The following is a 25,700-nucleotide window of genomic DNA, read 5'->3' on the forward strand; positions in this document are numbered from 1 at the left end:
CAATTTGACTTCCTCTTTTCCTATTGGAATACTCTTTATTTCTATCTCTTGCCTGATGGCCCTGGCCAGAACTTCCAATGATATGTTGAACAGGAGTGGTGAGAGAGGGTATCCTTGTCTTGTGCTGGTTTTCAAAGGGAATGCTTCCAGTTTTTGTCCATTATGATATTGGCTGTGGGTTTGTCATAAATAGCTCTTATTATTTTAAGATCTGTTCCATCAATGCCTAGTTATTATTTGGAAAGTAGGGCTGTTAAATTTTGTCAAAGGCCTTTTCTGCATCTATTAAGATAATCATGGGGTTTTTGTCATTAGTTCTGTTTATGTGACGGATTATGTTTATTGATTTGTGGATGTTGAACCAGCCTTGCCTCCCAGGGATGAAGCCAACTTGATCATGGTGGATAAGCTTTTTGATGTGCTGCTGGACTCAGTTTGCCAGTATTTTATTGAGGATTTTCGCATCAATGTTCATCAGGGATATTGGTCTAAAATTCTCTTTTTTTGCTGTGTCTCTGCCAGGCTTTGGTATCAGGATGATGCTGGCCTCATAAAATGAGCTAGGGAGGATTCCCTCTTTTTCTATTGTTTGCAATAGTTTCAGAAGGAATGGTACCAGCTCCTCTTTGTATCTCTGGTAGAATTCGGCTGTGAATCCGTCTGGTCATGGTTTTTTTTTTTTTTTTTTTTTTTTTGCTTGGTAGGCTATTAATTACTGCCTCAATTTCAGAACTTGTTATTGGTCTATTCAGGGATTTGACTTCTTCCTGGTTTAGTCTTGGGAGGGTGTATGTGTCCAGGAATTTATCCATTTCTTCTAGATTTTCTAGTTTATTTGTGTAGAGGTATTTATAGTATTCTCTGATGGTAGTTTGTATTTCTGTGGGATCAATGGTGATACCCCCTTTATCATTTTTTTATTGCATCTATTTGATTCTTCTCTCTTTTCTTCATTAGTCTTGCTAGTGATCTATCAATTTTGTTGATCTTTTAAAAAAACCAGCTCCTGGATTCATTGATTTTTTGAAGGGTTTTTTGTGTCTCTATCTCCTTCAGTTCTGCTCTGATCTTAGTTATTTCTTGTCTTCTAGTTTTTGAATTTGTTTGCTCTTGCTTCTCTGATTCTTCTAATTGTGATGTTAGGGTGTCAATTGTAGATCTTTCCCGCTTTCTCCTGTGGGCATTTAGTGCTATAAATTTCCCTCTACACACTGCTTTAAATGTGTCCCAGAGATTCTGGTATGTTGTGTCTTTGTTCTCATTGGTTTCAAAGAATTTATTTATTTCTGCCTTAATTTCTTTATTTACCCAGTAGTCATTCAGGAGCAGGTTGTTCAGTTTCCATGGAGTTGTGCGATTTTGAGTGAGTTTCTTAATCCTGAGTTCTAATTTGATTGCACTGTGGTCTGAGACTCTTTGTTATGATTTCCATTCTTTTGCATTTGCTGAGGAGTGTTTTACTTCCAATTACGTGGTCAATTTTAGAATAAATGCTATGTGGTGCTGAGAAGAATGTATACCCTGTTGATTTGGGGTGGAGAGTTCTGTAGATGTCTATTAGGTCCGCTCAGTCCAGAGCTGAGTTCAAGTCCTGGATATCCTTGTTAATTTTGTGTCTCACTGATCTAATATTGACAGTGGGGTGTTTAAGTCTCCCACTACTGTGTGGGAGTCTATGTCTCTTTTTAGGTCACTAAGAACTTGCTTTATGAATCTGGGTGCTCCTGTATCGGGTACGTATATATTTAGGATAGTTAGCTCTTCTTGTTGCATTGATCCCTTTACCATTATGCAATGCCCTTCTTTGTCTCTTTTGATCTTTGTTGGTTTAAAGTCTGTTTTATCAGAGACTAGGATTGCAACCCCTGCTTTTTTTGTTTTCCATTTGCTTGGTAAATATTCCTGCATCCCTTTATTTTGAGCCTACACGTGTCTTTGCACATGAGATGGGTCTCCTGAATACAGCACGCTGATGGGTCTTGACTCTATCCAATTTGCCAGTCTGTGTCTGTTAATGCAGCATTTAGCCCATTTACATTTAAGGCTAATATTGTTTTGTGTGAATTAGATCCTGCCATTATGATGCTAGCTGGTTATTTTGCCCATTAGTTGATGCAGTTTCTTCATAGTGTCTATGGTGTTTACATTTTGATATGCTTTTGCAGTGGCTGGTACCAGTTGTTCCTTTCCATGTTTAGTGCTTCCTTCAGGAGCTCTTGTAAGGCAAGCCTGGTGGAGACAAGATCTCCCAGCATTTTCTTTTCTGTAAGAATTTTATTTCTCCTTCACTTATGAAGCTTAGTTTGGCTGGATATGAAATTCTGAGTTGAAAATTATTTTCTTGAAGAATGTTGAATATTGACCCCCACTCTCTTCTGGCTTGTAGGGTTTCTGCAGAGAGATCTGCTGTTAGTCCGATGGGCTTCCCTTTACTGGTAACCTGACCTTTTTCTCTGGCGGCTCTTAACATTTTTTCCTTCATTTCAACCTTGGGGCATCTGACAATTATGTGTCTTGGGGTTGCTGATCTCGAGGAGTATCTTTGTGGTGTTCTCTATACTTCCTGAATTTGAATGCTGGCCTGCCTTGCTAGGTTGCAGAAGTTCTCCTGGACTATATCCTGGAGAGTGTTTTCCAAGTTGGTTTCATTCTCCCCGTCACTTTCAGATACACCAATCAAACGTAGATTTGGTCTTTTCGCATACTCCCATCTTTCTTGGAGGCTTTGTTCGTTTCTTTTCACTTTTTTCTCTAATCTTGTCTTCTCGCTTTACTTCATTGAGTTGATCTTCAATCTCTGATATCCTTTTCCACTTGATTGATTCGGCTATTGATACTTGTGTATGCTTCACGAAGTTCTCATGCAGTGTTTTTCAGCTCCATCAGGTCATTTATGTTCTTCTTTAAACTGGTTATTCTAGTTAGCCATTTGTCTAACCTTTTCTCAAGGTTCTTAGCTTCCTTGCATTGGGTTAGAACATGTTCCTTTAGCTCAAATGAGTTTGTTACTACCCACCTCCTGAAGCATACTTCTGTCAATTCATCAAACTCATTCTCTGTCCAGTTTTGTTCCCTTGCTGTCAAGGAGTTGTGATCCTTTGGAGCAGAAGAGGCGTTCTGGTTTTTGGAATTTTCAGCCTTTTTGCGCTGGTTTCTCCCCATCTTTGTGGATTTATCCACCTTTGGTCTCTGAAGTTGGCGACCTTCAGATGGGGTCTCTGAGTGTATGTCCTTTTTGATACTATTCCTTTCTGTTTGTTAGTTTTCCTTCTAACAGTCAGAGCCCTCTGCTGCAGGTCTGCTGGAATTTGCTAGAGGTCCACTCCAGACTGTGTTCGCCTGGGTATCACTGGCAGAGGCTGAAGAACAGCAAAGATTGCTGCCTGTTCCTTCCTCTGGAAGCTTCGTCCCAAAGGGGCACCCGCCAGATGCCAGCCAGATCTCTCCTGTATGAGGTGTCTGTCGGCCCCTACTGGGGAGGTGTCTCCCAGTCAGGATACACAGAGGTCAGGGACCCACTTGAGGAGGCCGACTGTCCCTTATCAGAGCTCAAACGCTGTGCTGGGAGATCTGCTGCTCTCTTTAGAGCTGCCAAGCAGGGACGTTTCAGTCTGCTGAAGCTGTGCCCACAACTGCCCCTTCCCCCAGGTGCTCTGTCCCAGGGAGGTGGCGGTTTTATCTATAAGACCCTGACTGGGGCTACTGCTTTTTTTTTCAAAGTTGCCCTGCCCAGAGGGGAGGGAATCTAGAGAGGCAGTCTGGCTACAGTGGCCTTGATGAGCTGCGGTGGGCTCCTCCGAGTTCAAACTTCCCAGTGGCTTTGTTTACACCGTGAGGGTAAAACCACCTACTCAAGCCTCAGCAATGGTGGACGCCCCTCCCCCCTCCAAGCTACAGTGTCCCAGGTAGAGTTCAGACTGCTGTGCCGGCATCCAGAATTTCAAGCCAGTGGATCTGAGCTTGCTGGGCTCTGTGGGGGTGGGACCCACCAAGCCAGACCACTTGGCTGCCTGGCTTCAGCCCCCTTTCGAGGGGAGTGAACAGTTATGTCTCACTGGCGTTCCAGGTGCCACTAGGGTATGAAAAAAAACTCCTGCGGCTACCTCGGTGTCTGCCCAAACGGCAGCCCAGTTTTGTGCTGGAAACCCAGGGCCCTGGTGGCATAGGGACTGGAGGGAATCTCCTGGTCTGTGGGTTGTGAAGACCGTCGGAAAAGCACAGTATCTGGGCCAGAGTGCACAGTACAGTTCCTAATGGCTTCCCTTGGCTAGGAGAGGGAGTTCTCCAAACCCTTGTGTTCCTGGGTGAGGTGACACCCCACCCTGCTTCAGCTCGCCCTCCTTGGGCTGTACCCACTGTCCAACCAGTTCCAATGAGATGAACTGGGTACCTCAGTTGGAAATGCAGGAATCACACGCCTTCTGTGTCGATCTTGTTGGGAGCTACAGACCAGAGCTGTTCCTATTCGGCCATCTTGCCAGCTGCCCATCTTTTGTTTTTGTTTGAGACAGAATTTTGCTCTTGTCGCCAAGGCTGGAGTGCAATGGCGTGATCTCGGCTCACTGCAACCTCTGCCTCCTGGGTTCAAGCAATTCTCCTGCCTCAGCCTCCCAAGTAGCTGGGATTACAGGCATGCGCCACCATGCCTGGCTAATTTTTGTATTTTTAGTAGAGACAGGGTTTTGCCACGTTGGCCAGGCTGGTCTTGAACTCCTGACCTCAGGTGATCCGCCCGCCTCGGCCTCCCAAAGTGCTGGGATTACAGGTGTAAGCCATGACACCCGGTCTTTTTTTGTTTGTTTAAGACGGAGTCTCACTCTGTCACCCAGGCTGGAGTGCAGTGGCGTGATCTCAGCTCACTGCCACCTCCGCTTCCCAGATTCAAGTGATTCTCCTGCCTCAGCCTCCTGAGTTGCTGAGATTACAGGCACCCACCACCATGCCCAGTTCATTTATTTATTTATTTTAGTAGAGATGGGGTTTCACCATGTTGGCAGGCTGGTCTTGAGCTCCTGATCTCAAGTGATCTGCCCACCTTGACCTCCCAAAGTGCAATTCTCAGATTCTTTAATTATTCCTCATAAAATTTTTCAAGACTTAGCAATATAGTTTGGCTGTGTCCCCACCCAAATCTCCAATTGAAACTCCCATAATTCCCATGTGTTGTGGGAGGGACCTGGTGGGAGGTAACTGAATCATGATGGCGGGTCTTTCCTGAGCTGTTGTGGTGACAGTGAATAAGTCTCACGAGATCCGATGGTTTTATAAAGGAGAGTTCCCCTACACATGCTCTCTCTCGTCTGCTGCAAGACATGACTTTACTTCTCCTTTGCCTTCTACCATGATTGTGAGGCCTACCCAGCCATGTGGAACTGTGATTCCATTAGACCTCTTTTTCTTTATAAATTACCCAGTCTCAGGTATGACTTTGTTAGCAGTGTGAGAACAGACTAATACACTTAATAAAGTCAATATGGTACAACAGTTAAGTGAGTGAGGTCAGGAACCAAACTGTCCAGCTTCAACTCCTGGTTTCACTAATAGTCATGTGACCTTCAACAAATTACTTAATTACACATAGCCTCAATTTCTTAATCTGTAAAATAGCAAAAATAATAATTCCTGCCTCACAGTACTGGTGATGATTAAATGAGTTAATAATACATTCAATTCTCATTATTCTCATAGTTATATTCTATAAAGTCTCCATGAATACTGAACAGAACCACTGCTCCTAGGGTAAATACAGAGTTAGACTCCTGGATCCATTATATTGTGGATTCATTAACACTGAATTCATGGCCAATAGTGGCATAACTAATGCCCAAATGAAGTCTAACACACATATTTTCTCCCTAAAGCACATCACTGCCTTTTGACATTTCAGCACTATGCTTTTGGGCCACTTTTGCTATTCTGAGCCCATGAATGACCCCAGGTTCATGAATGACATGGGCTGAGCCTATGCCTATGCCCATGAATGACCATGACAGTGCTTCACATATTGATTTTGAGGTTACAAATACATTTTAGCAAGTAGGTAAATTCGCAAATACGGAATCCACAATAGTAAAGATCAACTATATATGTAAATTACTTAGAACAGGTCCTTGCACAAGTGCCCAATTAAATATTAGTTGCTACCTTTTACTTATAGGAATCTAGTTTGTCATTACCCTATTGTGTAAACAGTGCAGAATACAGTGAAAACTTCATCTCCTATGCTACTTTGATTTTAAACTTTTTATTACAAAAAAAACTTCTTTAGCTCCTAAGAAGTTATTAATACTGGCCCAGGGGCAATAAAACAGGCACTATCATACACTGTTGGGTTAAGTACAAACTGGCACTTTTCTAGAAAAAAACTTAGTAATATTTCTTTCAAGAATCTTCATCAGGAACATAGATGACCAAATCTTTTAGCAAAATAATTGCCCTTATAAGATTATATTTCAAGGAAATAATAAAAAATGAAGAATAAAATGTGGCAGAAAAATGTTAAAAAAGGTGAAGGATTACAAACAACTGGTTATACTAGGGGATTTGTTAGATAAATCATAGCATATTCAGGCACTGGAATCTTATGTAGATATTAAAAAATTGAAAACAACATGGGAAATATATATGGTAAGAACACTAAATTTAAAAAGATAAAAATTTGTATGTATGATTTTGTTTCCACTATCTTGGGAAAAAGAAAAGGAAAAGGTATGCAAGAAAATTAACCAAAGTCTTCATCAGTGACCGCCACTGTAGGGATTTGGAATTATTTTCTTTCCTGTTTCCTAACACTCTCCTCCTATACACTCCATTTTTTCTAAAACTAACCTACATCACTTAGCAAGCAGTAAAATAAGAAAAAAAAAAGCCTCTTGTGATTTTTCTTCAGGTTTTCTTTTATACTGAGCAAAAAGGAGAGAAAAAGGAGGTATGAACAGGTGACTGAGAACCCTGTATGAAAGGACAATAATAAGGTAGTTAGCTGTTGGTATTTTTAAAACAGAAATACGTGAAAATTCTTGAATATTCAGCAAAAGAAAGAGTATTAAAAAGAATGTAAGAATGAGAGGAAGGAAAAAAAGATTAAATGCCTTTCGGTAAAGCAAAACACTGAAGAACAAAGACAATAGTTTAAATTTGGAGTAGTGAAAGTTGTTGCTCCACGTCAGTGAAAAGATTACAGTGTGTATGTAAATCTAAGACAATGAGTATTATTAAGAAAGAGATCACGAGAAAATTATACACATAGTAATTAAATCATTTCCTTATAAGTGATTACCAGCTATGAAAGGAAAGGGCATTTTTATTCTTATAGCAAAATATAATAAAATACAGCTGTTTCAACATCTGAAGATCAATTAATGTAATCCATCACATCAATAAGCTAAAGAAGAAAAATCACATGATCATATCTATACATGCAAAAAGAAAAAAAAAAAGCATTTGACAAAATCCAGCACCCATTTCTGATTTTAAAAAATCTCAGAAAACCTAAATTAGAGAGGAACTTCCACAATTTCATAAAGAACATCTCCAAAAAACCTACAGCTAATATATTTAATGGAAACTTGAAGCTTTCCGGCCAACATCAGGAACAAGACAAAGATGTCCTTCCTAACATTACTTTTCAACATCATATTGGAAGCTCTAGCTAATGCAATAAGACAAGGAAAGAAAACACAAGGTATACAGACTGGGAAGGAAGAAATATAACTGTCTTTGTTTGCAGATGACATGATTGTCTATGTAGAAAATTCAAAAAAAACACCAAAAATACCCCTCTCAAAAAAAGTGATGATAGCAAAGTTGCAGGATAGAAGGTTAATAAACAAAAGTCAATTGCTTTCCTATATATAAACAGGGAACAAGTAGAATTTGAAATTAAAAACACATTATCACTTTCATTAGCACCCCCCAACATGTAATACATAGGTTACAAATCTAAAAAAATATGCACGGGTATGAGGAAAACTAAAAAATTCTGATGAAATACATCAAAGATATATTTCAGGTCTAACATGAAGTATTGGAAGATTGAATATCGTCAAGATGTCAGTTCTTCCCAAGCTGATCTACAGATTCAACACAATCCCAATCAAAATCCCAGCATGTTAGTCTTTAGATATGGACAAACTTATTATAAAGCTTATATGGAAAGACAAAAGAACCGGAATAGCCAACTCAGTATTGAAGAACAAAGCTGGAGGACTGAAAATACCTGATTTCAAGACTTAATCAGTAGAACAGAACATTGAGAGCACAGAAATAGACCGACATAAAAATCCTTTGTCAACCAATCACTGACAAAGGAACAAAGGCAATTCAAAGAAACAAATATAGTCTTTTCAAGAGAGTGGAACAACTGGGCATCCACATGCAAAAAAATGAATCTAGACACAGACCTTATATCCTTCACAAAAATTAACTCAAATGGATCACAGATCTAAAGATAAAACATTAAACTATAAAACTCCTAGAAGATAACATAGGAGAAAACCCAAATGAACTTGGGTATGGTGATAACTTTTCAGTTATAACACCAGAGACACAATCCATGAAAGAAACAATTGATATGCTGGACTTCATTACAACAAAAAAGTTCCACTCTGCAAAACAAAATATTAAGGGAATGAGAAGATGAGCCACAAAGAAAAAGAAAATATCTGCCAAAGACATACCTGATAAAGGACTGTTAAATAAAATATACAAAGAACTTTTAAAACTCAACAATATAAAAATGAATTTAAAAATGGGCAAAAGGCCTGAACAGATAACTCATCAAGAAAGATATACAGATGGCATGAAGCATATGAAAAAATGTTGAATATGTCATTAGGGAACTGTAATTAAAATGAGATACCACTACACACTGATTAAATTGGCCAAAATCCGAAACACTGACAACACTAAATGCTGGAGAGGATGTGGAGCAATAGGAATTCTTAATCACTGCTGGCAGGAACGCACAATGGTATAGCCACTTTGGAAGACAGCTTGGTGACTTCTTACAAAATCAAACATACTCTTAAGACATGATCCAGCAATCATCCTCTTGGCATCTGTTTAAATACTTAAAAAATTTATGTCCACAAAAAAACCTACACACAAATGTTTGTAGAAGCTTTATTCATAATTGCCATAACTTAAAAGCAACCAAGATGTCCTTCAGTAGAATAATGGATAAAGTCTAGTACATCCATTCTGGCTGGGCATGGTGGCTCACACTTGTAATCCCAGCACTTTGGGAGGCCAGTGCAGGAGGACTGCTTGAACCCAGGAGTTCAAGACCAGTCTGGGCAACATAGCAAGACTCCATTCTACAAAAAATTTAAAAAATCAGCCACACATGGTGGCAAGCACCTGTAGTCCCAGCTGTTCAGGAGGCTGAGGTGGGAGGGTCACTTAAGCTCCAGAGGTCAAGGCTGCAAGTGAGCCATGATCATGCCATTGCACTCCAGCCTGGGGATAGAACAAGAACCTGTCTCAAAAAAAAAAAATTACCAAAAAAAAAAAAAAGTATGGTACATAAATACAATGGGATATTAGTGTTAAGAAGAAATAAGGTATGAAACTATGAAGATATACGGAGGTACCTTAAATACATATTAGTAAGTGAGAAAAGCCAGTGTGAAAGGCCACATACTATATGATTCCAAGTATATGATATTCTAGAAAAGCTAAAACTATGAAGGCAGTAAAGCAACCAGTGGTTGCCAAGAGTTGGGAGGGAGGTTGGAGGGAGGTGGAGCACAGGGGATTTTGAAGGCAGTCACATTATTTTGTGCAGATATGAAGGTATAAACATTATTAAAACATGTTCTATATGTATATAAAAGAGGCAAAAAGTCATATCTATCTTTAGTTTCCAAGTAAGTTGGGAAAAATAAAACAAAACTAGAAAAACATTCAATTCTATGGTAAACAAGTGACAACAGAGAGATTCCAAAGTAGTAAGTGCTAAGCAAATCCACAAAACAGTAAAAAAAAAAAAAAAAATCAACAGTAAAATCCTTATTTAGAAAAAAGGCCTTGGGGAGAGATATTGTTTAATCTGGTCTTGATAGCAATGTAAGGAGAGTAAATATGAGCCAAGGCATTAAAGTAAAAATAATCAATGTATGTATACATTTAGGTATGGAAGGTGGAAGAGGAAGGAAGTATGATGACAAATACAAGGAAGGCAAAGTATTATTAAGTTTGGCTATAAAAGCTTGGTATAGCTAAATGCTAAATGCTATCTGCCCTTGGTGTTTGCGTTCAAATAATAAATAACAATAGAAAGGATTTATAAAGTTTCTAGCAGCAGTAGTATATCAACAGAGTTTTAAAGGTCAGTAAGTCAACATTATGCATGGTAAGCAGAAATAAGAAAGTAAGGCAGAGGAATTAATTAGAAGGATGTTGCTGCCCTGACACCAAGCCAAGAAGCCTGGAAAGCCAATGTGGTGGATACCTATAATTATACATTCGTCAAAAGCCATGGAGTGTACAATACCAAGAGTACACTCTAATGTAAACTATGGACTTTGGGTGATAATGGATCGATGTTTGATCATAACAAACATTATCACTCAAATGAGGATGTCAATACAGAGGCTGTGCATGTGTGAGGGAGGGGTACATAGGAACTCTCTGTACTTTCCACTCCATTTTGCTGTGAACCCCAAATCGCTCTAAAAATAAAGTTTACTAATTAAAAAATATATATACTAGAAAGATCAATAATTCTGGAGAATAAAAGCCTCCCACAAAATTTGTCTCACTATTCATAAAAAATATGCATATGTGTAAGTCTGTAACCTTCCTTTCTCAAAAAATAGATGCTTCATATATCAGGCTTCTGTATATAATTTATAATGTGTATATAAACGTTAATTTATATTTACCTCAATCATTTATCTCTGCTCAAGTACATATTAATCAGTTACCATTATTAATTCAATGAAAGAAAAGAAATAATATGATGAACAGGATCACAAAGAGTTATAAATCACAGATGAAGGTGAAGAGAAAGCATGCTAAGACAACAAAGAGAAAAGTAGGCTTTGAAGTGATGAAGAAAAGGGCGAAAAATGCACTGGGGTTCTGCATAAAGTGTGATTCAATTTAGATTTATATCCTGATTTATTTAAAGCAAGTGGGTGATAAAATGTTATAATTATGTTGGCAGAATGTTATCACATGTTCCTTTAAATAGTATATTCAGTCTAAACCCACAAACAAGACACAAAAATCAGGCTGAACTGGAAAGCTACATGCTTTCCACAGAGTAATCAAGGGCCAAATTTGCACCTCAGAAAATTATTGTACCCAAGAGGCAAAAAACATCATATGTGAACAATGGAGAAAACATCCACAAAGCGTAGGTACTAAGCTATGTATGACAAACGACAAAATTACACACATGGATGAATTCATGGATCATCACAGTCCAACCTGTTTGCATTGGCTTGTTTAGACACCGCCTTCAATCTTTTCAAAGTTTTTCTAATATCATCAGCATCAGGAAAATGGTGATGACCTGCAGCCCCATAAGGAAATCCTGGACGAACTCCAGGCAGAATTCCTCTGTAGATAAATATGCACAGTGACTTTCATTACTATCTCAGAAGCAAAGCATAAGCAACTTCTGCAGAACATAGCCATACCTTTCTGGAAGACCTCGACCATATATTTCTCTTTTCCATTTAGCTTCATTATCTTCTGCTCTTTGTTGCTGCATTTGGTCAAAAATGGCATGGTAATGTTCATACTGTCCTCGAGAAGAAAAAGATGATGGAGCTATAGTCCCTCCACTGCCAAGAAAAGGAGCCTAGGGATTAAACAAAGAGCTCTCACATGTTTATCTTATAAGGCCTAACAGGCCTGTACTAGTCTCAAAAGAAAAAGTAAATTTCAATGCTTCACTTTTAAAAAGTAATTACTTAATATGAACATACTAACAAACATAAAGCCTAAAGCAAAATGTTTTCCTATTATAACTGTTAACAACCAAAAAGCAGTATACTTTGTAATTGATAATAAAGCATAATGTGACAAACAAAAACAGCAAAATGACACTAATTTCATGTAAATATGGAAAAATTTGATCTTAATTAACAGGTTTTGAAACAAGCTTCCAATATATATTTCATGTAATTCTGTTCTGTTGTTTATGTATAGCTTATGAGAGCCTCCTTCTATATAACACTCAGAATTATATTTAACAAAAACATCTGCATATGGCTTTTAATATACCCCAAATCCTTAAATTCACCAAGCAGATATGAAGGTATAAACATTATTAAAACATGTTCTATATGTATATAAAAGAGGCAAAAAGTCATATCTATCTTTAGTTTCCAAGTAAGTTGGGAAAAATAAAACAAAACTAGAAAAACATTCAATTCTATGGTAAACAAGTGACAACAGAGAGATTCCAAAGTAGTAAGTGCTGAGCAAATCCACAAAACAGTAAAAAAAAAAAAAATCAACAGTAAAATCCTTATTTAGAAAAAAGGCCTTGGGGAGAGATATTGTTTAATCTGGTCTTGATAGCAATGTAAGGAGAGTAAATATGAGCCAAGGCATTAAAGTAAAAATAATCAATGTATGTATACATTTAGGTATGGAAGGTGGAAGAGGAAGGAAGTATGATGACAAATACAAGGAAGGCAAAGTATTATTAAGTTTGGCTATAAAAGCTTGGTATAGCTAAATGCTAAATGCTATCTGCCCTTGGTGTTTGCGTTCAAATAATAAATAACAATAGAAAGGATTTATAAAGTTTCTAGCAGCAGTAGTATATCAACAGAGTTTTAAAGGTCAGTAAGTCAACATTATGCATGGTAAGCAGAAATAAGAAAGTAAGGCAGAGGAATTAATTAGAAGGATGTTGCTGCCCTGACACCAAGCCAAGAAGCCTGGAAAGCCAAGAAAGGCAATCAATGAAAAAGTAACTGCTGAAGGAAGTTTGGATTCTCTGCAGGAATGACAAAGGATAAAGGCAAAGACTTAAAGACTCAACCACAGAGACATAAGAACTCAACCACATGGAAAACTCATAGTAAAAAATAGAGATGTCAGAAAAGGATAAGGGTAAAAGTAAATAAAAACTGTATAATGCTACAGAAGTCATGGTGAAAGAATTTCATTAAGAAGAAATCAATAACCTCAAATGCAAAGGTCAACTTATTTTAACTTTTCTTATCTGAGAATAAGACCACCAGATATGACTAAGGCTGAGTGGAAGCCTTTAAAAAAACCATTTTCTGAGTGTGTGAAGTGATGAGAACAGAAGCCACAATAATGAGACTAAAAAAGGGAAAACTTCCAGGTGATAACATCTTAAGGAAAATGCCTGGTTAAAAAAAGAAACAAAGGCCAGGCATGGTGGCACATGCCTGTAATCCCAGCACTTTGGGAGGCTGAGGTGGGCGGATCGCTTGAGCTCAGGAGTTCGAGACTAGCCTGGGCAAATTGGCGAAACAACATCCCTGCAAATACAAAAAATTAGCCGGGCGCAGTGGCATGTGTCTGTAGTCCCAGCTACTCAGGAGGCTGAGATGGGAAGATCGCTTGAACTCAGGAGGTCAAGGCTACAGTGAGTCATGATCCCACCACTGCAATCTAGCTTGGGTGACAGAGTGAGATCCTGTCTCAAAAAATAAGTAAATAAATAAAATAATAGTAAAAGAAACAAAGAAAAATGTCAGAATCCAATAAAAGAAACTTCAGTGTAACCCAATAAGACAAAATTTGTCTTCCATCAAGGTGGTCCTTACATACATCCTCAAAATGTACATCTGAAGTCAAGAATCAGAATTCAGTTATAAGGTGGTCATATTTCCTATGAAACTGGTTACTCTTTGAACTTAGCCCAATGCTAATATCATCTTAACTTGACTGAGTGCTCCATTTCTCTTTAGCAAAAACAAAAGTATGTAAACATCTCAGAAGATGCTCATACTCAAAATAATGTTGAAAATACTATATGAGAATACTGATGAAATATGTTTGCTTGAGGCATAATTTATGTACAATAAAAATTCACCAATTGTAAGCACAGGCTGAATTCTGACAAATGTAGACACTCACATAACCACTACCACAATCAAAAGCATATCCATTACCCCAGAAAGTTCCCTTGTGTTCCTTTGCAGTAAATGCTCGCACTGTCAGCAACCACTGATCTGCTTTCCGTCACTACAGGTTGGATTTGCCTTTCCCATTATGTCATGTAAATAAAATCATAAATATGTACTGTTTTATCTGGTTTCTTTCACTCACAGGTTTTTAAGATTGATCCATGGTGTTGCATGTATAAACAGGCTATTCTTTTTACTGCCAAATGGTATTCCAATATATTTTCAAACAAGAGATACACCTCTTCCATATTATAATCACCATATAACCATACATGTGGAATATATAATTTTTCTAAAAACACATTCATAAGACACATTAAAAATGGATAAAACAAAGAAGGTCCAGATTTTGCAGATACTAAATAATCAAAAACATTTACATTGGATATTTATACTATGAATAAAAATGCCTCTTATTTAGAAGTACGTAATAATAGTATTAATTTTGAAATACTTTAGTTTTAGTTTTATCTTTCTTTTGGAGAATCTCCTTAATTTGATTCATATTATATTGAGCCTCCAGGTCCTTATCAACTATGTAGAAATCAAACAGCCTAACAAGTTAAAATATTTCAAATTCAATGAGGAATAAATATAGAAACTAACAAAGAATTTCCTTTAAATCATGGAAAATAAATTGTTTTATTAATCTTCAATGAAAGCATTACAGAAGTTTATAAAGTGACGCAGAAATCTATTCAGTACACAGTATGTAACTTGAAAATTGTCTCAGTTATTAAACATTAATAAAACTGATTAATACTGTATTAGACATCATACGAAAAAGCACTTTATTACACAAAAGGGAGAAGAATAAATCATCAAAACTTCAATGCTAATCACGGACTTGATAAAAAAATGCTTCAGAAGATCTGAAGGAGTACAAGTTGATAAGCTTTCTCTTTCCAATCAGAGGTTAGTTATTTTAGAATGGACCAGATTCTAAGTCATTCCTGATCATTCAGGAGGTAATAAGTTCTACTTAAAGGTAAGATAAAATTATGCTACTAAAAACACCGTATAATCTATATTAATACAAATTTGGAAAAAGTTACTCTTAATGAATTATTACTGTGATATGAAGAACTTCTGCACCTCAAGAGACTGAAAAACAAATCTATAAATCCAGGGCAGAATGTATATGTCTAGATAAAACAAACTTTTATTCAAATTATAACTTTTTGGGGAAAAAAACCAAGAATTATAATTGATCCAATTTGACAAGTATCTATTGTACATCTAAATATCAAGATTAATGGGTGTACATGAGTGAAACTTATAGTTTGAAGATGTATTGACTTAGGCTGGGCACGGTGACTCACGCCTGTAATCCCAGCACTTTGGGAGGCCGAGGCAGGCAGGTCACCTGAGGTCAGGAGTTCGAGACCAGCCTGACCAACATGCAGAAACCCCGTCTCTACTAAAAATACAAAATTAGCTGGGCGTGGTGGTGCATGCCTGTAATCCCAGCTACTCCGGAGGCTGAGGCAGGAGAATCGCTTGAACCCGGGAGGCAGAGGTTGCAGTGAGCTGAGATCGTGCCATTGCACTCCAGCCTGGGTAACAAGAGCGAAACTCCATCTCAAAAAAATAAAAAGATGTATTGACTTACAGTTTATTCAATGATACAAATTAGTGCATTCATCTTCTATTGCTGTATAACAAATTATCACAAATTTAGCAGCTTAAAACAGTATCTATTTATAATCTCAGTTCCCCTGGCTCAGGAATCTGGGTGCATTTAGCTGGGTCCCTTCCTCAGGATCTCACCAGGCAGAAATCAAGGTGTCAGCCAGGGTTACAATTCTCACCTGAGACTCAGGATCTCTTCCAAGTTAACTGGTTCTTGGCAGAATTAATTTCCTTGTGGCTGTATGACTAGGACCACAATTTTCTTGCTAGTTGCCCATTAGAGACCACTACTTATAGAGGTCATCTCTACTGTTTTGCCACATGAATGTTTACTATCTTCCAGGTGAGCAGAATTCTCTCTCTCTAATTTCTTTTCCCCTTCCAGTCAGCTATGAAGGAGTCTTATATGTTAACGTAACCCTGGGAGGGACCATCCCATCACCACTTGCCATATAACATAACCTAATCAAGCGAGCTGCTATACTACAGTATTTACAGGTACCACTTATACTCAAGGGAATGGAATAACACAAGGTGTGTATACCGCAGTTGAGAATCTTGGACACCATCTTAGAATTCTACCAACTACAAATAGAGATATGTATAGGATGCTGTATGAATAAAAGAGGAAGTATAAGATTCAGACTGGCAGAACAAAGAAAGGAAAGGGAAATTACTATAGAAGCCCTTGCCAGACAGGTTCCAGGCACTGTTCTCGGAAAAAAACTTTTTTTTTTTTTTAAATCAAGAAACCAAAGCTCAGAAAAGTTCAGTAATGTGCCCAAGGTTAAATAGCGTGATCTACCCAGAAGGAATGTTTAGATTAACTCATCTATGTAACTGGTTATTTAGCTAAATGGATGGAGGTGGGGGGTGAGGGTGAGGAGGGATGGAGAGTGCTATTAAGTAAAAGGAAACACAAGTGCAAAGACAAAGAGATTTGGCAAACTACATATCGTAATGAAACTACAAATATGGTCTTCATTTCAGCATGAATAGAGCATACAGTATGTGGTAGGGAATGGATGGTGATGAAGTTGGAGAGACAACAGGGATCAGATTAAGAAGTGTCTTCAGAGAACTTAATCTTCAAGGCTACATGAAATTACAGAACGATTTTAGGCTGCAGTGTCATGAATTGTATATAATTTTTAAAAATTCCTGACAGGAATAATGTTATCATAGTCTTCGCAAAAAACTTTTAAAGCAATTTTGAGTATAGTCACATAGCAGCAATACAAGTTACATATCAGATACATGCAGGAAAGCTAAGTATTCACAATAAATGTTGAAGAATTCTAGGTAAAAATTAATTGTACACTAAAGAAAGAAAGAAAATCCCAGGTACATGCATTTTACAGAACAAGGTGGAACTGGAGGGGAAAATGGTAGTATAACCATATTGGTATAAAATGCCTACCTTTACTTCACCACTTCCACCAGCACTTAGCACATTTCTCCATCCTTGTTCCCTGGCCCTATTTATTCTTTCCAACTTTGGAGAAAAGAAATAAACAAAACACCATTTCAAGTATTTAATATAAAATACACGTAATACATTTAGCAATAAACTGAAAATCAGTGTATTCCTTAAGAAAAAAGTATATTTAATAGATTATCCTCTTACCCTTTCCTTTTCTTGCCTTTTCATTTGTTCAGCCTTCATTAAACTAATAATCTGTAACAATTTTAAAGACAAGCTTCTTACAACTCTTGAACCTATTATCACTTACAACTTGCCAAAGGTAGAAAAACAAGAGCAAAAAACTACCTGATCCTTTTGTTTCTTTTCTTTTTCAATAAATTCCAGCCTTCTCTTTCTTGCTGCTTCCTAAATAAAAAAAAGAACATTTTAATCAATAATAATTCCTGTTTTTTCTAGTTTCATCAGGGAAGTTAGTACACCAATGGCAGAGGTATGTTCAATGAGGTTTTTTTTTTTAAAAAAAAGAAGTTATAGGTATTCGTTTGAAAGAAATAAGGAAAGGTTTGGAGGCTTTATAGTAAGATTTTGTTTCTTTTTTAAAATTATGTTTGCAAAGCTTTAAAATAACCAGACAGATAGATGTCTTTATACCTCAGATATTTTCCTCCTTTCTTCTCCAGTATTCACTCTCTTCTCTGGAGTTTGATGGGCCTGGACAAAAAGTAAAACTACAAATTAAATAAAGATTTTGAGGCACTTATTTGAAAATCCCAAATTTACAGAAATTTAAAATAAGAAAAAGGTAAAGTCAATACTTCCATAACTCTCTTCCAAATTACATTATCTTTAAAAAAAAAAAACTCGTAGTCTTTGATATGCTGCTAAACAAAGAGAAACATTAGATTCAAAGAAACTGTGGAAAAGGGTCCTTCCCCAATCATCAACTAAACAGTTTTGTGTTCAGGTATGGATGTTTAAGTTTTCCAATATTATCATAGAATATCATTTGAAAAGCCCAATGATGGAGATAATTTTTTAAAAAAAATTAGTGACACAATATATATTCAGTATATAAAATTCAAACAAGATTAAAAATTTAGGGTCTATTTTGCTCTCCACCTCCAGAGTAACGGTAACCACTGTTAATATTTTCATTAGTGTCCTTTAGAGATTATTTTTGTACTTATATATACAGTTCAACTATATACATACAATAATTTTAGCTATGATTTTTACATACATGTAATATTAATGTGTTAATAAAATGACTTTAATTTTTAAAATTTCAATAGCTTTAGGGGTACAAGTGGTTTTTTGGTTACATGGATGAAATGCATAATGGTATATATTAGATATTTACATTTCTTCTTTTATATACTGTTTACCTAACTTTGGGGTTGTTAATGGACTCATACAATATATATTCTTTTGTATCTTGCTTTTGCTCAACACTGTTTTCAAGGTTCATTCATGTTATTATTTATATCTGCATCTGTTTTCTTCATGGATACATAGCATTCTATTAATTTTGATTCCTTTCTTTTACAATTATCTTATACTTTACTCATTAGGTCTATTCTAAAGTATTTGGGGGCGGGACTGATGTGGTAGCTCACACCTGTAATCCTAGCACTTTGAGAGGCCAAGATAGGACTGCTTCAGCCTAGGAGTTTGAGACCAGCCTGGATAACACAGTGAGTCCCCATCTCTACAAAAAATTTTTAAAAATTAGCCAGGCATGTGGCCCGCACCTGTTGTCCCAGCTACTCAGGAGGCTGAGGTAGAAGGATCTCTTGAGCCCAGGAGGTAGAGGCTACCATGAGCCAGGATCACATCACTATACTCCAGCCTGACAGAGCAAGATCCTGTCTCAAAAATAAAAATAAAAATAAAAAAATCAAGTATCTGGGGGGTTTGTGGGTAATTCTTTCCATTTATTTTCTAATCATTTATTTTTTACATGTTGCCCTTCCATCAGGCCACTTATTTAATTTATTAATAGTTTAATGCTGCTTCACCACGATTTTCTAGGTAGGTAATCATATCAAATGTAAATATGATATGTCTATGTTTTCTCTCCTCTTCCAATATTTACATTTCTTTCCTTTTAATTGCTCTAGCTAGAACCTCTGGCATAATTTAACGACGGCAATGACAGCAAATCCCTCTGTCTTGTTCCTGACTTTCATGATAATGCTTCCAATGTTTCATCATTATGTACAAAGCCTGCCATAGGTTTCAGGTGTGTATACATACTGTATTAGAACTTACCTTCTGTTTCTTGAATCAAACTTTTAAAAACAAAAGTTAGTGTTAAGTTTCACCGAATTTTCAGCATCTACTGAGATGATTTTTATATGGTTTTCTTCTCTAATCTGCTAATGCAGTAAAATTACAGTAATTGGTTTTCTACTGTTGAAACGTCCCTGTATTACTGTAATAAATCCTATCTGATAATTATTACATTATTTTTTGATAAAATGCCTGATTTCCCCCTTTTTAAGTCCTTTTCTTTTTTCCAGGATTTCTGCATATGTTCTTACAAGTGATCTACAGTTTTGTTTTACCCGGTGTTAACTACACAATTTTGTAATCAAGGTTAAGCCTAATGTATGATCAATTTTTCAAACAATTCTAAATACAATTCTATATACCAAAAAAGATAAAAATTTATAGAAAAGTTTAAGTTATTCTATCATGTACCAGTGTTTACATTTTTCAGCCACCTTAAAAAAAGATTTAAAAAGCATACTGTACAATTTTTCACCTACACTGGATTTCAATACAAAGGAAAGCAGACATTACTTAAAAAAATTACTTGGGAAAAATATTTTGATGGTCATTTACATTATTAGTAAAATAATCCAGCATTTGATTATATCATTAAAAGTTGTCTCTACTAACAATTCCATTTTAACAGCAGCTATATTTTAACATAAGTCATTGGTATAAAATTAGTTTTATATATTATCCTGTGCTTCAGTTTTCTAAATTATGTAGAATGACCATAACAGATAGGCACTAAAATTCTAACCCTGAAAAGCAAATTCAAAATATTACAAAATAAACATGACCCTCACATCATTTTTGAAATAAATGTCTCACAATATATTAAAAAATTAGAAAGGCATACAGAAATTTACTTTCACTGAAAACAATTCAAGAGGATAACATTTCTGCTTTAGAAAGCAATGGTATAATTTAAACTGCATATTTCTTTCTAATGAAACACAACTATTTTACTTTAATGAATATATTATTGAGTATGAGACCAGGAAAATGCTGATATCTAAAATATGTAATACCACCCAATGGGTTAATAAACTTATAAATGATAATAATGAGTCTTTTGTAATGTGCTTTGGCATTTTAATTAAATGATCATAAACCAATTTTATTGGTATGTTTTAACTCAAGGCTATAGCAACAAAGTGATAAGCGGTACTAAATCTCACACCTGATTCCACTCTTATGACTAACTAAAGAATGCATTTACTCTCTGACAAAATAACCCAAGCAGTGGGTTCTTAGAACTATCCCACACCCTCACTGTATTATTAGTTCCTAACTCCAACCTCTAATTTTGGCTAGTTATTTCAATTCAACTCTTATTTAAGCTAACCATTTACGTTACCACTTTAACTCAGAAAAGACATTAGAGTTGATGAGATAAAAACAATACTGAAATATTTAAAGCACATTAGCTTTCAAACTTTTTCTAAAGGCGACCCACAATAAGAAATATATTTCCCATCTGGACTCAGGAAGATACATACACACCCCTAAGTTTCATAAAATACCTTCACTATGTATAGCAGACCCTGCTACTTTCTATCACTTGAAACAAACAAACAAACAAAAAATTCCCTACTCTTTGCCCACTAGAATGTTTTTGCCACCACTAATGGATAGCAACCCCTTGTTTTAAAATAATTATGAGAGATCTCTGGGGGCACTACTGTTGAAGAACAAGAAATAAAAATTGTAGATAATGCTCCTCATAGTATCATTACAAAAACATAGTTAACATTTCAAGGTATGTTCTATGTATACAGAATTTAAACAGTGGGGAACATTACCCAGAAGCTTTGTAAAAATACATATTCCTTCTATACAAATGAATATTTGGCAACAAAAAGAAAATGAAGTACTGATACATGCTACAACATAGATCAACTGTGAAAACATTATGCTGAGTTAAAGCAGCCAGTCACAAAAGACCACATACTATATGATTCCATTTATATAAAATGTTCAGATTAAGCAAATCTGTATAGAAACAGAAAGTAGATTAGAGGCTGCCTAGGGCTGCGGGGTTGGGGGAAGAATGGGGAGTGGCTGCTAATGGAAAAAGGATTTCCCTTGGGGTGATAAAAATGTTCTAAAATTGATTGTGCAGATCGTTATGCAACTCTATAAATACATAAAACCATTTAATTGAAAACTTTTAATGGCTGAATTACGTATAGTATGTGAATTATATCTCAATAAAGCTATTTTTTAGAAATACATATCCCAAGAGTTACTAAATCATAATCTTTGGACATAGAGCCCTACATTCCATATTTTGACATGCTGCACAGGTTAACTTTAGTAGCCAGTCTAGCACCATTCTCAAAATTTGTGAACTACAACACCAAACAATTAAGCAATTTAAAAACATTAATACAGCAACTTAATATAAATAACTGGATTATATATATATTACACAATAATGTGGAATAAGAAGAGAATGTTTACATATTCATATACTCTTGGGTAAGTTACATAAAGGTCAAGATTGTATTCATCTTCTAATGGTTCATATTGCCTTACATATGAGATATTCAAATATTTATGAAATGAAAATACTAAGCTGTTCCTCTAAGATCACACAGGTATTTTCAGAACACTACTTCTATAGTGAAGAGAATAATACGAAACACAAAACATCCACACTGAGAGAACTGTTTGTGTTCTTTTTAAAAATCACAGCCAAAGTACTGAAGTATAACATAATATATTCAAGGAGCTCCCTCTGGTGGCTTAATGGCCACTCCTTTGCTTTAACAGAGCCTTTAAAAAAAAACCTATGATTGTTACAGGAACTGGAGCAAAAAAAAGTCTCACAATACATGAATATTTTGTGGACAGGTTGAATAATAACTTAATGCACATTAGCTTAAATTTATGCAATTAAAACATGACAGTATCTTAAGTGGTTAAAGCTTTCCTTTTTCAGACTTGAAGTCAAAAATTCTAACGGGCCATTGTCAATTTCAACCTAAAAGATGCTTTAATTTCCAGGGGGAAAAGAAGTCTTTTTAAAAAATGAGATAAAAAAAAATCAAGGGAAAGGCCGTGTGTGGTGGCTCATGCCTGTGATCTCAGCACTTTGGGAGGCCGAGGTGGGTGGATCACTTGAGCCCAGGAGTTTGACAACAGCTTGAACAACATGGCAAGACCCCGTCTCTACAAAAATTACAAAAAATAGCTGGGTGTGGTAGTATGCACATGTAGTCCCAGCTACTTGGGAGGCTGAGGTGATTGCTTGAGCCTGGGAGGTGGAGGTTGTAGTGAGCCAAGATTGCACCACTGCACTATGGCTTGAGTGTAGTGAAGGTCCTGTCTCAAAAAAAAAGAAAAAAAAAAACAAGGGAAAAACCTGTTTTTACAATCATGCAAAAATCATATTTAAAATACTTCAGAAATCTGGGGTTTATTTTAATTCTTTTGTTAGAAGATTTGAAAAACTTTCCACACAATTGACTGCCGTTTCTTTTTTTTCCTACTTACTTTTTCTTTTCTTCAAACGTTTTTCTTTCATTGTGGTAAAATACATAAAACAAAATTTATCATTTTAACCATTTTTAAGTGTGCAGTTCTGTGGCATTAAATACTTTCACACTGTTGTTCACAGAAACTTAGTTTTAAGTGAAAAAAAAATTTTTTTTTTTTTGAGACAGAGTCTTGCTCTGTCACCTGGGCTGGAGTGTAATGGCACCATCTCTGCTCACCGCAACCTCCACCTCCCGGGTTCAAGTGATTCTTCTGCCTCAGTCTCAAAAGTAGCCGGATTACAAGCACATGTCACCATGCCTGGCTAATTTTTGTATTTTTACTAGAGACGGAGTTTTACCATGTTGGTTAGGCAGGTCTCCTGACCTCAAGTGATCCACCTGCCTTGGCCTCCCAAAGTGCTGGGATTACAGGCATGAGGCACTGCGCTCAGCCAGTGAAATGTTTTTAAAATAAGCTATATAATACTTCAAGGGCTGATTATTATTTAGTTCTCAATGGTCTAGCTCAGACCATACTTGTCTGCCTGATGAAGTTTGAGGGCAACGACTCTGCCTGAAATTCAAAACATTTATAACTACCATCTGAATCATTTGCCTATGATTCAGAATATTTGATAGTAGAGACATTATTCAGAATATTATTAACTGAAATCTGAAAATTCCAAAGCATGCTGCTTTTATATACTGAATATTAATGGAAAATAAGGAAAACATTAAGAAAACCAACACATTACTTGATTCTATCAGCCATATGAAGAAACAGATTATACACTTGGCTACAATCCTACCCAAACACTAGGGACTTTCTATGATATCATTTATCCAGATTCACCAACAGTTCTGATCTCTCCATTCAGTCAGGCTGATACATGGCCAAGAGATAAGGCAACTCGCTTCTACAAGTCCACTCGAGCGTGTATTCCTTACAGACATAATGACATAAAGATACAAACACTCCCAACTTCCCATCTCTCTCTACCCCCACAATGGTAGTTTTATTCCATGGGAAGACAGAGAATTCCATGTGTATATATTCCAAACATTAAAATGGATTACATTTGTAAACCATTTAGAATAAATAAGCATCTTAAAAATGGTCCATGAAATAAATTTACTTTGAATTCATATTTCACTGAACTCTATTAGAAAACATAAAACATATTTCCAAAGAAATTTTGATCCAGGGCACATTTTTTTAAAAAAGGACATTTATAAGAATCCAACCCACCTGACTGATTTCATACCAATGAAATACAACTACTGATAATCACAAGTAAAAATATACAAAAAGTATATATAACACTAAGTAAAAACACCAGAACACAAAATTATCTATAAACTTTCTGAGCTATATTAAAAATATGGGCAATATATATTTGAATATAAATAGGAAGGCCCGCTGGACGTGGTGGCTCACGCCTGTAATCCTAGCACTTTGGGAGGCCAGGTGGATCACTTGAGGTCAGGAGTTCGAGGCCAGCCTGGCCAACATGGTGAAACCCCATCTCTACTAAAAATACAAAAAAATTAGCCGGGCATGGTGGCACATGCCTGTAATCCCAGCTACTCGGGAGGCTGAGGCAGGAGAATTGCCTGAACCTGGGAGGCGGAGGTTGCAGTGAGCCGAGATCACGCCATTGCACTCCAGCCTGGGGGACAAGAGCAAAACTCCATTTCAAAAAAAAAAACAAAAAAAAACCCCAAAAAACAAATAGGAAGGTCCACAACAAAATTTAGTAAAATTAAATGCGTGTGTAAATACTGGGGATATGTTTTACGCTTTTATTATATAAAACTCTTAAAAGCACACTAAAAGTTATAGCAAGTTTATTAAAATACATACTTCACAGAAAAAAATTACAGATCTATGTTATTCTACTCAAATTACTTCAAAGAACCAAATAATTTTAATAGAAATAAAGTCTCTATTTCAAGAATTAGATATGTATATACAGAATCAATTTCAAATGTTCTAGAGCTTCCTTTTCATTACCTCAACCTGAAGTAGCTTTTTACATTAAATTTTATTTTTAAAAATGGATACATAATAATTGTACATATTTATGGGATAGATGTGATATTCTGACACATGCATACAATGTGTAATGATCAAATAAGAGTAACTGGGATATCGTCAGCAGCTGCTTTTAAACATTAAAATAAAAGCTTAGCCTGGTTGCGGTGGCTCACACCTGTAATCCCAGAACTTTGGGAGGCCAAGGTAGGTGGATTACTTGAGGCCAGGAACTATTTGCCAGGAACTAGTGAACAACAACAAAAATCCCTACCCTCATGAATTTCTGCACTGTAATGGAGGAAACTGGTAATAAACTAATTGAAAATAGATTAGAAAGTGATAACATTGTGGAGAAAAACAAAGCAGAGTAAAGTAGAGTAGAAACGTGGGAATGGCATAGAGGGATGGTTATTACTTGATATAGTGTGATCAAGAAAGGCTCTATTCATAAAGCAAGTTTTGACCTTGCTTTATGACCTCAAAGACAAGACAGCAGCAAGTACAAACTTGTTTTTGCAGGTAAGTACTTGGCATGTTTAAGGACAACAGGTTTCGCAAGGCTGTACTGGGACTAGCAAGGGAAGAGTAGCAAATGAGACTTGGAAAGGTAATGAGGCTGTCGGGGGCTTCGTAGACAGTTGTAAAGACTCTGGCTTGCTTTTTTTTTTTTTGGAAACCAAGTCTCACTCTGTCTCCAGGCTGGAGGGCAGTGGCATGAT

The 25,700-nt window shown here is 36.3% G+C and overlaps 1 protein-coding gene across 15 annotated transcripts in view; it reads right to left on the minus strand.

The window, feature by feature from the left end:
• NEK1 (NIMA related kinase 1) overlaps window positions 1–25,700 on the minus strand; it is a 211,149-nt gene that overhangs the window by 144,599 nt on the left and 40,850 nt on the right. For 8 of the 15 annotated variants that reach the window (XM_031010079.3, XM_055385778.2, XM_055385780.2 and 5 more), the window contains 6 exons: window positions 17,836–17,895; window positions 17,530–17,589; window positions 17,386–17,436; window positions 17,179–17,253; window positions 11,649–11,812; window positions 11,437–11,568 (listed from right to left, as the gene is read on the minus strand). In XM_031010079.3, the coding sequence (XP_030865939.3) occupies window positions 11,437–11,568; window positions 11,649–11,812; window positions 17,179–17,253; window positions 17,386–17,436; window positions 17,530–17,589; window positions 17,836–17,895 (542 nt within the window). The remainder of the gene's footprint in view (window positions 1–11,436; window positions 11,569–11,648; window positions 11,813–17,178; window positions 17,254–17,385; window positions 17,437–17,529; window positions 17,590–17,835; window positions 17,896–25,700) is intronic. The other 7 variants (XR_010133532.1, XM_055385781.2, XM_055385783.2 and 4 more) reach the window with 1 other exon arrangement.

This window comes from Gorilla gorilla, chromosome 3 (genome assembly GCF_029281585.2).
Source record: "Gorilla gorilla gorilla isolate KB3781 chromosome 3, NHGRI_mGorGor1-v2.1_pri, whole genome shotgun sequence".
In the NCBI taxonomy this organism is placed as follows: Eukaryota; Metazoa; Chordata; class Mammalia; order Primates; family Hominidae; genus Gorilla; species Gorilla gorilla.